Source organism: Giraffa tippelskirchi, chromosome 8, assembly GCF_054371585.1.
Source record: "Giraffa tippelskirchi isolate mGirTip1 chromosome 8, T2T-mGirTip1v1.2.pri, whole genome shotgun sequence".
Classification (NCBI taxonomy): Eukaryota; Metazoa; Chordata; class Mammalia; order Artiodactyla; family Giraffidae; genus Giraffa; species Giraffa tippelskirchi.
Genome location: NC_137282.1, coordinates 150,672,516 through 150,687,747, shown reverse-complemented (window position 1 = coordinate 150,687,747; position 15,232 = coordinate 150,672,516). Strand labels below are relative to the sequence as shown.

The following is a 15,232-nucleotide window of genomic DNA, read 5'->3' as shown; positions in this document are numbered from 1 at the left end:
TGAACTGAACACCTGAAATGGGTGAATTGTTAAGGTACAGAAGCCCAGATTAGAAAGAGGACATTAGCTGAAAACCTGGTGGAATTCGAAAAGTCTGGAATGCATTTAACAGTTATCGGTGTTGACGTTTTACTTTTGACAAGGGTACCTAATGAGGAAAATTGGGGAAGGCATATAAAAAAACTCCTTGTACTATCATTACAAATTTTCTGTACATTTAAAATTATTCCAAAATAAACTTGGGATTTTTTTTTTAATTACCATAGAACGTGATCTATCATTATGAAGCAAAGAGCAAATCTTAGATGGTATGCCAGTTGCTTCTTGAAATACTGGTGAGACCCTTAGTATTTTCACTCGAGCTGAAGAGAGGATACCTATAAAATGACATGACAAAGGAGTTCTCTGAGGCCATCAAGTTCAAGGTCTTCTTCAGGAAATGACATGCATCAGTGGCACACCCGGCCTATGGTTACTGAATCAGCATTTTATGGTCCTCATTGATCACCATTCCACAGTCTGCAGCTTTTGCCATCTTTAGTCAACTCGACTCAAATTCACTTTCTTTTGTTTAGGAAACTTCAACTCAGTTGTCCTTATAACCGTTTTTCCTGCTCCTTTCTAACTGCACCATATTCCTCTAGAAACTCTGCAATAGAGAACCAATCTCGATACATATAACTCTAATAAATACTTGGGGGATGCCAAGCATACAACAGATGGTGTTCCGGTTCTCATTAAAAAAAAAAAAAAAAAAAGTGGTCAATTTCTAAATCACTTTGACAACTTACTATTATTCTTCAAAGTCTCTCACAGTTTCAACTAGCTAAGGTGCACAGTCATAATATTGCTCATGACAGTGAAATTGGGTCCCACCTTGTACTCTGATGAAAAGATTACTTTTAGTTTATAGCCTCCTTTCAGCCTTCTTTTAAATTAAGATAACAAACTAGCCATCAGATAAAGGTATCTATAAAGACACTGTAAATATCTCTATAGAAAGATAAAACACGTAACTCAAGATTCACAAGTAGGTCAAGCTCACTATAAAACTGAGGTCAATGATAACTCAATAAGGCTGAGATTACAAAACAGCCTTTTATTATACCCTTTTTGTAAACTCCATCCCCAGACCCCAGTCATTAAAAAAAAAAATTTAAAAATTTTTTTGTTCTTCCCTCCACAGGGTAGAGAAAGTGGACCTCTGAATACAATTTCAAATCCAATCTGACTTGCTTCCTTTTGGCTCAATAATCTGCAGGCAAGTTAAACTTACTGTTTGGAGATGAATGGGCAATTTTCTTTTGGAATAGAGAAGGGAGGAAAACCAGCTCAACATCCCTAGTAAACAAGAAACAGAAGCTCTTTTTCACACACAATTACACCGGTATGTGTTTGTGCTTTAGATTCACTTTTCCTTTAAAGTCAGATTTATTAACATCATTGCATGCATCTAAGTCACTTTCAGTAAAGATACAAAGGACTTTTGGTTCATCCTGAACCTCAGGCTCCTCATAAGGTGATTTTCATGAACGAATAATTGTTCAGTAAGATAAACATTTCTCACTTCAAACATGTGAACAAGAAATGGAAGCTCTTTTCAAATAAATTACTCTTATTTCCAGAGCAAAGCACACAAATATCTAAGGCATTCTGACCTGACTCTAACGAGGAGGTGGAAGCAGAGTAATTCCAGAGCCCTGAAGTTCTATTCGCTTCAGCCAACACGCGTGGAAATGCACACATTTCATTGAGATAAATAACAAAGGAACATATACAGGTGCAATCCTCTGAGCTACATCCACTGAACAGGAAAAGGAAAAGGGGGTCTTCACCCTCAACAAGAGTTCCTTTACAATCAGCAACCAAGCCTTCCCTCTACTGTTGAAGACCTTGGAATCGCAGAATTTTAGAGCTGCACTGCACTTCAAGAGTATCATTTCTGGCAGATGGAGAGATCAGAAATTCTGGAGACGGCCCACGGACACCAGGTCTGTGAGAGGCAGAGCCATTTGAATCCCTGGGCCACAAGGGACAGAGGATCTTCAGTGTCCTCATGCCTAAGTCCAGTGAGGATCTCTCTCCCTCCCAGCAAACCCATCTTCTGCCCTCTCCCCTGAGCTCCGTGCTCAACCCCCCCACCTCTCCCACTGCAGGTGGTCCTCACGCTCTCCATATTCCTGGGGACCATACCAATGTGGAGGACCCCGCCCCAGTTCCATCACCCACCCCCAGGAGCATCTTTCAGCCTTGGCTAAAGGACGAGGTCACTCCTGGAAGCAGAGAAACAGACCTCTCAGAAAAGGCAGAAAGGAAGTCAGCATTGCAAGAGCTCTGTAGACACAGATATGAATCAATTCCTAGGAGACACTGTTTTGGGGTTTTGTTTTTTTTTTTTAAAGGAGAAGAGTGGAGGAACCGTATGCTCTCGTTTGTATCAGAAAAGACAAAAAGATTCCGTGTACATGGGTGTACCTCTCAAAGGATGCCACTGGCTGCCAGTGGGGAGGGAATCTGAGCAGCTTCAAACTAGGGGGATGGGGGGGTAAGGGGGGGATCAGCACTGGGACTGACCTTTCATCCCACCCCTCTTTCCTGCCTTGTGATTTCAACACTAAATACATAAGCTACCTAGTCAGAAAACTCATTTCTTAAAATCTGTATTTACACAGAAGTAAAAACAAAAAAAATGAGCTAATCAAACACAAATCATGTTTAATTAGAACAGATAAATATTTTAAAATAAGTGAAATTAAATTTTTAGAAAGATGGAGCAACAAATAATGCAGGGGTGGGGATGGGTGGGGGAGGTCTTTGGAGGAAAGATGTCTTAACCCAATGACACTCACAGTTAAACCACTTCGTGACATTTCACAAGATGACTTTTGAATTTAGCAACTTCCTCTAGGCCTTAGCAACATTATGTTGTACATACCGCTGCTGCCTCTGTTACAGATAAGAAGCACAGAATGAGGAATGAGACAAAAGCAAGGGGGGGACAAACCACAGGATTTTTTAATTACTTGTTTGAAATACGAATTTAGAACTGAAGAAGACTTTTCCAGTATAACCCTGCTCTTTTTTTCAAATGAGACAAGAACAAAAGCTTTGTGTTGTTGTTTTGGTAAATAAGCTGGAGTATGGAATATTTTTAATAATAGGATGGTTGGGAAACCCTCAGCATCAACTCCCTTTCCCACCCCCCAGAAATCCTAGTTCAACACTTAGAGACGCTTTAATGCTATGTGGACTTTCAAAAACATACTTCAAAGAAGATTAACCACTGACAACAGTTATAAGCAGAGCCCTTCTATTATAAGGAAGTTGGTAAATGATTCACCAAGTACATATTTTTTGGCCAACTAAAAACCCATTACAAATAGGTTAATGAGTTCATCTTGTGGCACATGGTCACGTAACTGAGCCCTAAGGGATAGTGGTCTTTTAATAAAGCCCATTTTTAACCAGTATTAACTATGTGAAGGTACTTTTCCCATTGATTATTCTCTATCCTTCTGCTTTTCTGGCAAAACTACTAGAAATTGTCATTAATAAGTCTGCAGCAAGTTTTTCTTTTGTCTTATTTACTGAAAGGGTTGACTTACTTAAAATAGAAAGCTTCTGAAAAGCACACAACCAAATACTGCGATTAAATTACACAGACTGAATTCTTAATTTTTTTATAAGTTGCTGCCACAAAAAGATATTTCCAGATTGTATCTCCTCAGATATAATCTTTTCATGAAATTTTTCTTTATGAATGTAATTCAGAGGCCACGCTTCAAAAATACTTGAGAGTACTGGGGCATACTGTACTTTTTATATAAGTGACTTGACTTCAGACTGGGAAAGGAATTTCTACATATTGTCCACACAAACATGAGACATTCTGACCCTCCAAAAGGTGATGATAATATCTGCATTTATGATGTCAAGTAGTAGATCTATCAACTTCACACAACGGAAACAGGAATGGAGAATTTTATACTTAAACAATCCAAGATTCACATTTCACTATCAGCAACTGGGCCGTTAATTAACTTTCGATCAGAAATTAGGCCTATTCAATCTGAAATACAGGCTCCAAATAAGAAATAGGTGGGCCTAACCCAGCGGTAAAAAGAACTGGCCCCTAAGTTTTTCATCACTTAGTCATCCATTCCAACGCAAATATGTAAATAAAATTCCACTACAATGGAACCAAGTTTATCTAGTTTTTATTTCATGCTACTAAGCACACCAAGATGACCACGATTCAGCCTGAGTCACTGCCCACAGAGAAAGTTCATCTTTTCTCAGTACCTTTGTTCAAACAGTTTCCTCTTCCTGGCATATTCTCTCTGTCCCCCCAAGCCCCATCCCTGAACTTTCTCTCCTCCTAAAGCAAGAACTCCCGGGAAGAACACTCCCCACACACACAATTTCCCAGAAGAGGCCCAGGGGTGCTGAGGCCTGGGTGCACACATTTTCTGGAGCATTAAGCATACTGCATTATAAGAGTTTACACATGCTTATAGGTTTGTCTGCTAGAAGGCACAGACCCTAGTTCATCTCTGTATCCGCCTTCCAGCCCAATATTTGGTACCCGGTGTTCCATAAGCAACTACAGAAAGAAGCCTCTCAAGAGTGAGGCAGGGCAGAAAGACCAATCAATATCTGAGACACAGGTAAGAAGCACCATGTGGTAAAGAAAGAATGAAATATTGCCATTTGCAGCAACTTGGATGGACCTAGAGTATATCCTGCTGCTGCTGCTGCTAAGTCGCTTCAGTCGTGTCCGACTCTCAGCGACCCCATGGACTGCAGCCTACCAGGCTCCTCCATCCATGGGATTCTCCAGGCAAGAGTACTGGAGTGGGGTGCCATCGCCTTCTCCGATATGCTACTAAGTGAAATCAAAGACAAATATTATATAATATCATTTATATGTGGAATCTAAAAAATAATACCAATGAATTTATATACAAAAAACAGAAACAGACTCACAGACATAGAAAATATTTATGGTTACCAATGGGGAAAGGGTGGGGAGGGATAAATTACGAGTATGAGATTAACAGATACAAATGACTATACATAAAATAGATAAGAAATAAGGATGTACTGTATAATACAGGGAACTATGGTCAGTATCTTGTAATAACCTATAGTGGAATAGAATCTGAAAAATATATATAACTGAGTCACTTTGCTGTACAGCTGAAATTAATACCATTTTGTAAATCAACTGTGTATTTTCAATTTAAAAAAGGCAGAAACAGACACACAGAACCAATATGCAGACAAGTAGATACACATATTGTTGTTCAGTCGTTCAGTCACGTCCCACTCTTTGCAACCCCATGGACTGCAGCATGCCAGGCTTCTCTGTCCTTCACTATCTCCCGGAGTTTGCTCAAACTCACGTCCATTGAGTTGATGATGCCATCCAACCATCTCATTCTCTGTCGCCTCCTTCTTTTCCTGCCCTCAGTCTTTCCCAGCATCAGGGTCTTTTCCAATGAACTGGCTGTTAGCATCAGGTGGCCAAAGTATTAGAGCTTCAGTTTAGCATCAGTCCTCCAAATGAATATTCAGGGTTAATTTCCTTTAGATATACATATACAAAGTCAATAAACATAACCCTTTGGATTACTGTCATAATCCTTCCCCCCAAAAAAGAGGTACATGTGATGAGGAGAGTGCTGTGGAGAAACACAGAAAATAAAAGGGGGTCCATTTGGCCCTGGGGGAGGGGGAGTCTATAAGGGAAAAGGGGAGAGCAAGGCCAGGGTCACAGAGAGCAGACAGGAGGGGGTGAAACAGGAAATGAGGATCAGGATGAGGGCTAATGCCTGGAAGAGGGGAAAGTGTGAACAGAAGATGGAAGGTGTAAAAGACACAGAGGATCTGAGCCACAGGAAAGAACTGTCTGCTGCGCTGACTACACAGAACCCAGGAAACCATGCTGGGATGCGAGGTCTGCTTTCCCGTTTTACCACCGCATGGGTGAGAGGGAAGAAAGTCACTGCTTGTCCAGACTCCCCCAGTGCTGCTCTGGACCACTTTTCTTCCACCATCCTCTGTCATTTAGTAATACACTTGTGGACTAAAAGCTCCAAGTGCTGTGTAAAATCAGCCAATGATGTAAGAGTAGCATCTCGGCCTTTATTTATCTATTAGCCTGAATAGAAAGACCTCTAAAATGGACTTTTTTAGAAAGCATTTGAATGCCTTTTGTTTGGTCTTGTATTCAATGAAGCATTTTGTTGTTGTTTGGTCACTAAGTCGTGTCTGACGCTTCGTGACCCCATGGACTGCAACACACCAGGCTTCCCTGTCCCTCACTATCTCCCGGAGTTTACCCAAGTTCATGTCCATTGAATCAGTGATGCCATCCAACCATCTCACCCTCTGCCACCCTCTTCTCCTTTTGCCTTCAATCTTTCCCAGCATCAGGGTCTTTTCTGATGAGTCGGCTCCTCGCGTCAGGTGGCCAAAGTATTAGAGCTACAGTATCAGTCCTTCCAATGAAGATTCGGGGTGATTTTTCTTAGGATTGACTGGTTTGATCTCCATGCTGTCCAAGGGACTTTCAAGAGTCTTCTACAGCACCACAGTTTGAAAGCATCAATTCTTAAAGTGTTTAATTAGCACCAATTATGAACCAGGCCCCTAGGATGGGGCTGTTGGAAGGAACAGGGGGTGGCAGGCACCAAAAGAACACAGCAGGTGTGTTCTGCTCCCCTCATCAAGCTCAGCTCCTGCCTCCTTCTATAAAGGGGTTAGGAGAGCTGCTAACACCCTTCGAGAGAGGCACCATCCTTCCAGCCAGGAAGTACCTCCCCTCCAGATCCAAGTCTGGCTCCTCCTAACATTGGATAGGATGCGCCCTGCAGAGCAGCTGGCCAAGAGCCTGACAGCAGAGCCAGTCCTGCCCTCTCTGGTCCCTCCTAGTTGTCAGCATCCACCAACATCCACCTTCCTGGAGAGCTTAGGTGCCACACCTCACATCCCCAGTCACCTGGGGAGCGTCAGTGTTTAGAAGGACAATCCATCAAACCCCCCTAGTTCCTGGGCTTGCTAAATTGGACCGACTTCCATCCCTTCTCCCAGGTCCATGCCCTCACTCAAATCCTCACCCAGGGAAGCTTTGCTAGCGATCTTCAACTTGAATACCCCGGTGCCTGGCTCTCTCACTTCCCCAGCACCTGCTCCTCAAAGTCTCTCCAGTCTCCTAATGTTTCCCTTTTCACTGTCACCACCTCTAGCTACTTGTCAGCATCTCTCAACACCCTTACTTCTTAACGTCTCAACAACTTTCCCTTCCAACTGTCGATTTCACTTTTGCTCTGAGAAGGCACTGCTGAAAGAGAAAAATCACAGACTGGCACAAATCCTGACATTTTTGACTTTCAGTGAGTTGATTATACCCAGCAACCCATTCAATTGACCCCAGGCAGCTCCTTCTCTGCTCCCCCATAAGGACCACCCAAAACATCTGCTCATCCTCAAAACCCCGGCTTCACTTCCATCCCTTCATCCCTCAGCCATGACCTCCCACCCCACTTCACAACATGAAAATCCTTTCACATTAAACCCTTCAACACTTTCCCTTTGATGTGAGCAGTGCCTCTGAACTTCTGTTTCAGGGGAATCACCTGGGCAACCCCTTCACTCTGACAGGTATTTGGATTCACTAGGCCTGAATCGAATCCCAGAAGCATACGTGGCAGTAGATTCTGATGCTGGTCCATCCACCAGATTGGAGGAAAATCAATCTAGAACATGGATCTCAAACTCCAGCCCTCAGGCCAAATCCAGCCCCTGCCTGTTTTTGTGTGGCCTGAGTGTTAACTATGTGTTTTTAAATTTTTTTAAGGGCTCGAAAAAAAAAATCAAAAGAAGAGAATTTTGGACTTTCCCTTGTGGCATAGTAGATAAGAATCTGCCTGTCAACTCAGGGGACACAGGTTTGATTCTCTGGTCCAGGAAGATTCCACATCCCGCGGAACAACTACACCCATGCAATTCAACTGCTGAACCTGTGCTCAGGGGTCCGGAACCACAACCACGGGGCCTGTGGGCTGCAACTACTGAAGCCCAAATGCCCCCGAGCCCGGCTCCACAAGAGAAGTCATGGCAGTGAGAAGCCCCCGACTAGAGAAAAGCCTACACAAAGCAACGAAGACCCAGCATGGCCAAAAATAATTAAAAAAAAAAAGAAGAAGAAGGGAATGCCACAACCCATGTAAATTACATAAAATTCAAATTCCGGTGTCCATAAATAAAGCTTCAGGAGAACACAGCCAGGCCCAATGATTTACATACTGTCTACGGCTGCTCTGAAGCGACAAAGGCCCAGTGGCGTGGATGCAACAAAGACGACCCGCAAAGCTGAAAATATTTGCTGTCCGGTCCTTTGTAGAAAAAGCTTGCCGCCCTCTGGTCCGCAGGATGACCTGCAGACACCTCACCAGAGCCTTCCAGCTTCTCTGTGATGTAACCCCCGCCTCCCTCCCCAACCTACACTCCCAGAGTCTTCACAAGCGCAAGCCCCAGCAGCCACTTCAGCAGGCTCAGTGCCTTAAATGAAGCGCACAGTTTCACCCTTCCCTGCTTCTGTACGTGCTGTTCTGTCTAACCACCTCGCCACACAAACACTTCTTCGCCCTTCCAAGACCCAATCAATTCATGTTCCAAGACCCAATCAATTCATGTCAGATGCTCTCTGACAACCAAACCTCACCTGACCCCTGACTGCACTAAACTCATTTGTATCCCAATTATCTGTATACGGCAGTGATTCTCAAACTTCTTGCTTCCAGCACCACCAAGAAGGCTCATGAGACCACCCTCTGGCTGGGTCTGCCCCCCAGAGCGGCGGCCGGGGTGCAGGCAGAGAGAATGGACATTTCTAACAAGTTTCAAGGCCGATGCTGCTGGCCCAGGCACCGCACAGAAGCAACACCGGTTGACTTCTGTGTCCTCCGCCCCAATCGCCAGTGAGTTTTTTGAGGATGGGCCCTATTTGATTCATGCTTGAATCATCCCAGCCTCACCTGGTTCCAGGAATTCCCGGAATACAGCAGAAACTCAGGATTAGCTATCTGTGGTCTAACCAAATGAGCTTCCTCCTGGAAGTCAATGATTTTCACTCTCAGACAATGAAAGGGAAATTAAGTGGGGAGAGGAGATCTGGCCTTGTAGGTACTAGTGAGGCCAAAAAAATAAATGGAAGTGGCTCTCTGCAGGACAGACGTGTTATGGCCTGCCAAATGCATCCTGAGCTGCGGTCAACTGGAAAGCCCTAGGGTGGAGATAGTTCAAGACAGAAACCCGAGCGTACAGCCCGGAGGCAGCACCAACAGGGGGGATGTTCAGTGGGAGGCCCTTACCCCTACAAAGGTCCATCCACTGTCCACTTGAAAACCATGATTCTCTATATCAACATCTGATCACATACATTATTAGCATGGGCCTATACTGTTACTAATGATAAACATTTGTTGAGCACTTACTACTTGTTTAGAATACAAACGGAGATAAAACTTGGCCCTCAAGAAAACTTTAGTTTGAAACTCAACATATAAATGTAGAAGGACAGCTAACAAAATAAGGTCAAATACATTTACGAAAAGTCAAATACAAATGGTGTCAAAGGTAAACAGTAAATTCTACAGGAGTTCAAGGTGTCCTGTGGGTTTCCCGTCTCCATTCCACTAAGCTACCACAGGTAAACCTCAATCCTAAAGGAAATCAACCCTGAATATTCATTGGAAGGACTGATGCTGAAGCTGAAGCTCCAATACTTTGGCCATCTAATGCAAAGAGCTGACTCACTGGAAAAGACCCTGATGTTGGAAAGAGTGACGGCAGGAGGAGAAGGGCAACAGAGGATGAGATAGTTAGATAGCACACCAACTCAATGAACATAAGTTTGAGCAAACTCTGGGAGATAGTGAAGGCTAGGGAAGCCTGGCGTGCTACAGTCCATGGGATCGCAAAGAGTTGGACATAACTGAGTGACTGAACAACAGCAAACCTCTATTAGCACCTACACAGGTTTATGAGGACATACTACTTGTATATTAATATTTATGTGGGTCTTTTGTCTCCTTTATAGGTGTATAAACCCTTCTAGGACAGAAACCTTGATTTTTTTTTTTAATCCTTCTATTTCTACGACCTGACCAAGTCCCTGGCATTGCAAGCGTGAAATAAATATTTAACTGATTTAATAATGACTATGGAATGTGAGTTAAGCTTTCAACCAAGGGCAAGGCTTAGATAAGATGAGAATTGAGGGTTGGGCTTTCCACAAACAGGCAAGGGAGCCAACCAGGTGACTGAAAACTCCAGGCAGGTAGAGAAGCTTTACGGTCAGAGGCCTCGCTGTGTGTTACCTGCTTCAGTCGTGTCAGACTCTTTGTGACCTCACGGACTGTAACCCGCCAGGCTCCTCTACCCGTAGAATTTCCCAGGCAAGAATCCTGAGTGGGTAGTCATTCCTTTCTCCAGGGGATCTTCCCAACCCAGGGATCGAACCTGGGTCTCCTGCCCTGCAGGCAGATTCTCTACCATCTAGCCACCAGAGGCATGGGTGGGATCATCATACCCCAGGGCTAGTATCACCATGAGTTGAGAAGGCCAGCTCTCACTCCTCTAGCCTTTTAAACTGTAATACAAGCCTACAGAAAGAGGCTTAAACCTTGACTGCTTTAATCTCGGAAATCACTTCCTAGATTCTTATCTCCTGATCTATTTTCCCTTTGCCCCTTTTTTCTGCTGATGCCACATTAGGGGGAAAAACTGAAATCCAGACAAAGAATCCTAATTTAATACTGAATTGATATTTTATGTAAATACAAACAAACCTGGGGGGTTTCAGTTGGTAAAAACAGTCTTGGCACTCAGAGTTCCCCACCACCAAATTGCAAAGTCCTTAAAGCCAGAAATTCCTCCTCTTGCACAGCTCCTCGGATATGACCAAGTGACACACACATTAGGAATGTCAGCCTTCTGGTAGCCGAGTCCATTTAGGACTAGTTGAGTCCTAGTCCATTCGAAGGCTGGGACAGTTTAAAGACGGATCATGCCATAGCCCACAACCTAAACAGAGTGGAGAGGGCATGAACAGATGATTTAAACAGAAAAGCAAATCAGTCATCCTCCGTTCCCTGCCCAAGCTCCACATCTGCTCAACAGAAAGGAACTCATTCTAGAAACACGGTTTTCAACAAACTCATCTGTGAGGCACCTGTGAAGGCCCCTACATCCTCCATTTCCTATACTCTGGATCTGAAGTGCTGGGCTCTAAGTCTCCAATTAAAAAAGATGACTTTGCATTTAACCTCTTTCAGAGGAGTCCAGGCTAGTCAAAGACCCTAGAAACTAAAACCAGAGATTTTTCCTGAGTATAGTTGCAGTGGCACACGGGCTCCCCCGAGGAGCTAACAGAACAGATAAATGGAAGAACTAGATGAAAAAGAGAGTTCACTCACATGGCAGAATGCTCGGCAGATATTTCAGGTGTTGCAAATAATAAACGACTTGACCCAGGGAGACCTAGAAGCCAAAGACATTCTCACAAGTGCAATCAATTCAGAAATCAGAAACACACATGTGAAACGTTAAAACATTAAGGAGAGGATTCACTGTCGTCTTTAAGTGGTATACGAGGCACTACTTGGGCAACTTGAGATATGTTTTATCATTTTTGGCAAATTGCAGGCCAATAAGAAGGCACTCTTTAATGGGCCAGGAGAAAATGTATATCAAGGGCTGGGCTCTTAGCCTAGGACTGTCCTCCAGAGCTGGCCCCACGTTTCTCGTCCCCCTTCTGTGGGGCCCCTCAGGAGAAGCCCCTCAGATCACTTTGCCCAGGCGCTCTAGGCCAGCCACCCACTGGGGGCCACAGCAAGAGATGCAAAGGTCAGGGGATGGGGAGCAGAAGGGCCAAGTTCTCTCCCTGCTTCGCCCCTGCATCCAGGCAACAGGACTTTCTCCCCTCCCCCCTTCAGCGCCTGGTCTTGGTACCTGAACATCCTTTATTTGTTCCTCTAGTTCCACCCACAACTCTTAAGTAATTCAGGGAAGTTTCTTCATTACAAGCCATTGAGTTGAATTGTTTCCTGCCAGGCCCCTGTCTGAAACAAGGACCGTAAGGCATTTTACATCTATATAAAATGTCTCGACTCCCAAAGACAGGTCCTTTGCCATCTCCCACGTTACACGTGAGGACCCTGAGGCTCCAGGTTGGTAGAATACCAGCTGACGGTCACAAAGGAAGTTGTCTGGCAGACCAGGAATTACCCGCAAGTCAGTCTAACATCTAAAAGGCCCTTGAAAGCTTGAGGGAGAAAAACACACCAAGCTTCCAAACCCTCAAGCCACAGTTTCGCCTCAAACCACATTGTTTATGGTTTGGGATTCTCCCTCGGCCTAAATAAGCCAGCTGGGGTATTGCCCTTTATGTGTGTCTTCCACCAAGAGTCACTGTGATTGGACCCAGCTAAAGGGCAGTAGGGCTCCCTAAGATCTAAGAGATCACAGGTGCGCCTTCCTTGTCTATAGCCCACATTTTTCCTTCAGTGTACCCCCAAATCCCTCCCCTCTCAGTCTTTTGTTCTTTCTTATAAATTAAAACCAGGATTCCTTTGCCAGAAATCCAGGAGACTGGAGATGAGGGTGGAGGCAGTGACAGGGCCCTTAATAACATCCATCCTAGGTACCTCTTGGCCATCAATCTCCAGGATCTATTAACAATCTATCTCTTTCCATACAAAGAAAAAACCAAACAAACCCTCCCTGGATTCCTCCTCTCTCTAGTTGTGCTGCACTGCTGCAAATGGAAAGTGCAATTAAAATAAATTGTGATGGGGGGTAGAGGGGTTAATATCAAACAAACTCCCCGGAAAGGAAATTTGGCTCTGAGTTAGATTTCATTTCAGGGCTAGAGAATTTGCTATTATTGCTGCCTTTGCAGGTCCCTGGCAGTCACTACATCCTCACTACAAGAACAGGCACTGGCAGCTGAAAAAAACCTCTCTTTACCTTCAGGATTTCACAACTGATGAGAAGGAGACTGTCGGATCAGGTGGAGTTCTGAATCAGAGACTCAAAGGGGGCCAGGTAGAAGGGTGGCTCAGAAAACAGCGTGCGAGTAAGGCAAACATCCAGCTCTTACTTCCTCATTGTTGAAGGAGTGGGAGTGGAAAGTGCAGCAGGTATGCTCTTGGGTGAAGGAAAGAATTTTTTTTTCAAAGTTCACTAGGGAACAGGCAGAGGAAGAAAACTGGGTGAAAACTCAGCAGGAAACAGGAGTATGCCGGCCTTCTTCCAGGACGCCTTACCCAGTTTCACTTTAACATACAGCTGACCCTTCAACCACACAGGTGTTCATCTGCCTATAATTTACAGACAGCCCCCTGTATCCTCCGTTCCTAGACTCTGCAGGTTTAAGCAGCCTCAGTACTGGTACAGCACTGTAGTCCTTACTATTGAAACATATCCACATGTAAGTGAATCCATGCAATTCAAACTCGTGTTATTCAAGGGTCAACTGTGTATTTACTGGCTCACTACTAAACACAGGGCAGATCTAGCCTGTAGCATCTAGAGAGACCAAAAAAGTGGGTTATAAGCCTCAACATTTAGGGAGATTTCTTACCTGGAATTACCGTTTGTGGCCATTGTCAGTTTCAGTCCAAACACCTGCAGCAGCCTCTCTCTCCTCCCAATAACCTGTCCTACTACGGAGCCTGGACCCTCGAGGACGGACTGACTGAATAAACCACCGCCTTTGGAAAACCACAGCATCCCATGTCCCTCCTCCCTTGCGGATGAAGATCGCACATGGTACAAAATAACTGTCAACCCGATTTTCCAAGCCTCGCTGCCCGAAAAACCCGGATCTCTCATCTCAAGACTGTAGGCTACTGCTTAGACATCACTTGGGCTTACTTTCTAAGTAGGCTCATCTAACTTAAAAATAATGAAGACTTGAGTGAGCTGACGGAAGGAACACGATTTCATTTATCAGAAGGCTTTAGAACTGGCTACAGGAAAGGAGGCAACCCCAAACTTCAAACAAGACCAAAAAAAAAAGTATTCGAACTACCCTTCCCGCCCCCACCTCATACTTACAGGAGAAAAACATCACCTCAAACAAACAAACAAAACTCCACCTGTCTAGTCTGAAGCAGGGAAATCGGCATGGGGGTGGGGACGGAGGTAGATAACATCCCCCTCCCCGCCTCCCTCGGCTTCCCTCCCGCTCCGGCTCGGGGAGGGTGCCTGCGCTCACGCCCCAGCCGCGGCCTGGCCGCCAGCCCGCAGTTACCTGGTCCAGCGGGATGCCCAGGAGCTCGCTGAGCGGGTGCAGACAGGTGGAGCCCGTGGTGCGGTAGGACAGGCTGGACCGCGGCTCCGCTGCCATCCTGCATCTTCGGGAGGAGCCGCCCCCAGCCCCGGCCCCCGGCTCGGCGTCCTCCCGCCCGAGTGCGCGCGGCCGGCCGTTCCGAGGGCCGCGCGCGGCCGCGGGGCTCCCGGGGACCGAGGTGCGAGCTGGAGGACGAGATGCGCCGCAAAGTCTCGGGGCGCAAAACTTGGCTTTGGCGCTGCGGCCACGGGCGCGGTAGGAGGGCCGCGGCCCAGCGCGCTCGGCTTCCCGCTCCCCTCCTCTCGCCGCTCATTGGCCCGGCCGCCCGGGACGGCCCGGGAGGAGGAGGGAGGGCGGATTGAGTGGGGACCGGAGCCCGGCCCCCCGAGCGCCACCCGGCCCGCCCCGCCAGGGCCGCGCAGGGCGGGAGAGCGACGCCACGGGTGCCACCGCCTTGCCCCGCGCCCGGGCCTGCGCAGCCCTCGGGGGGGTTGAGGGAGGAGGAACCAATGCTCTTCCTTCTCCCGAGCTCCTCGTCCTCTCTCCCCGCCACCCGAAAACGACCTCCTCCCGGGTCACCCAGGCGGGCGCCTAGCACTCGAGAGCACCCTGGCCACACCCTGTTTTGGTTCCGCCGCAGTCTCAGCACCCCCGCCCACCCGGTTCCCGCTCGGGTGAAGGTTTCCTGCGCTTTCCCCGCAGCAAGGAGTTCATCTGCCCGGGGCTGGAAACCCAAGGACACCCCGATGCTCCCAGCCAGCGCCCCATCGCCCACCCCTTCTCTCTCTCTCTCTCCTTACATTCCTGTGGGCACGCATAGTTTCCTACACCCTGGGTTTGTGTCGCAGAAGCTCAGACACTAGGACTGCT

General features: G+C 46.2%; 1 protein-coding gene across 7 annotated transcripts in view; it reads right to left on the bottom strand.

Moving 5' to 3' along the window:
• MBOAT1 (membrane bound glycerophospholipid O-acyltransferase 1) overlaps window positions 1-14,644 on the bottom strand; it is a 106,846-nt gene extending 92,202 nt beyond the window's left edge. For 5 of the 7 annotated variants that reach the window (XM_081518067.1, XM_081518066.1, XM_081518065.1 and 2 more), the window contains exon 1: window positions 14,324-14,644. In XM_081518067.1, the coding sequence (XP_081374193.1) occupies window positions 14,324-14,419 (96 nt within the window). In that variant the 5' untranslated portion in view covers window positions 14,420-14,644. Of the gene's footprint in view, window positions 1-10,856; window positions 11,092-11,483; window positions 11,548-14,323 lie in introns of all 7 variants that reach the window. The other 2 variants (XM_081518072.1, XM_081518071.1) reach the window with 2 other exon arrangements.
• Window positions 14,645-15,232: the final 588 nt, after the last annotated feature.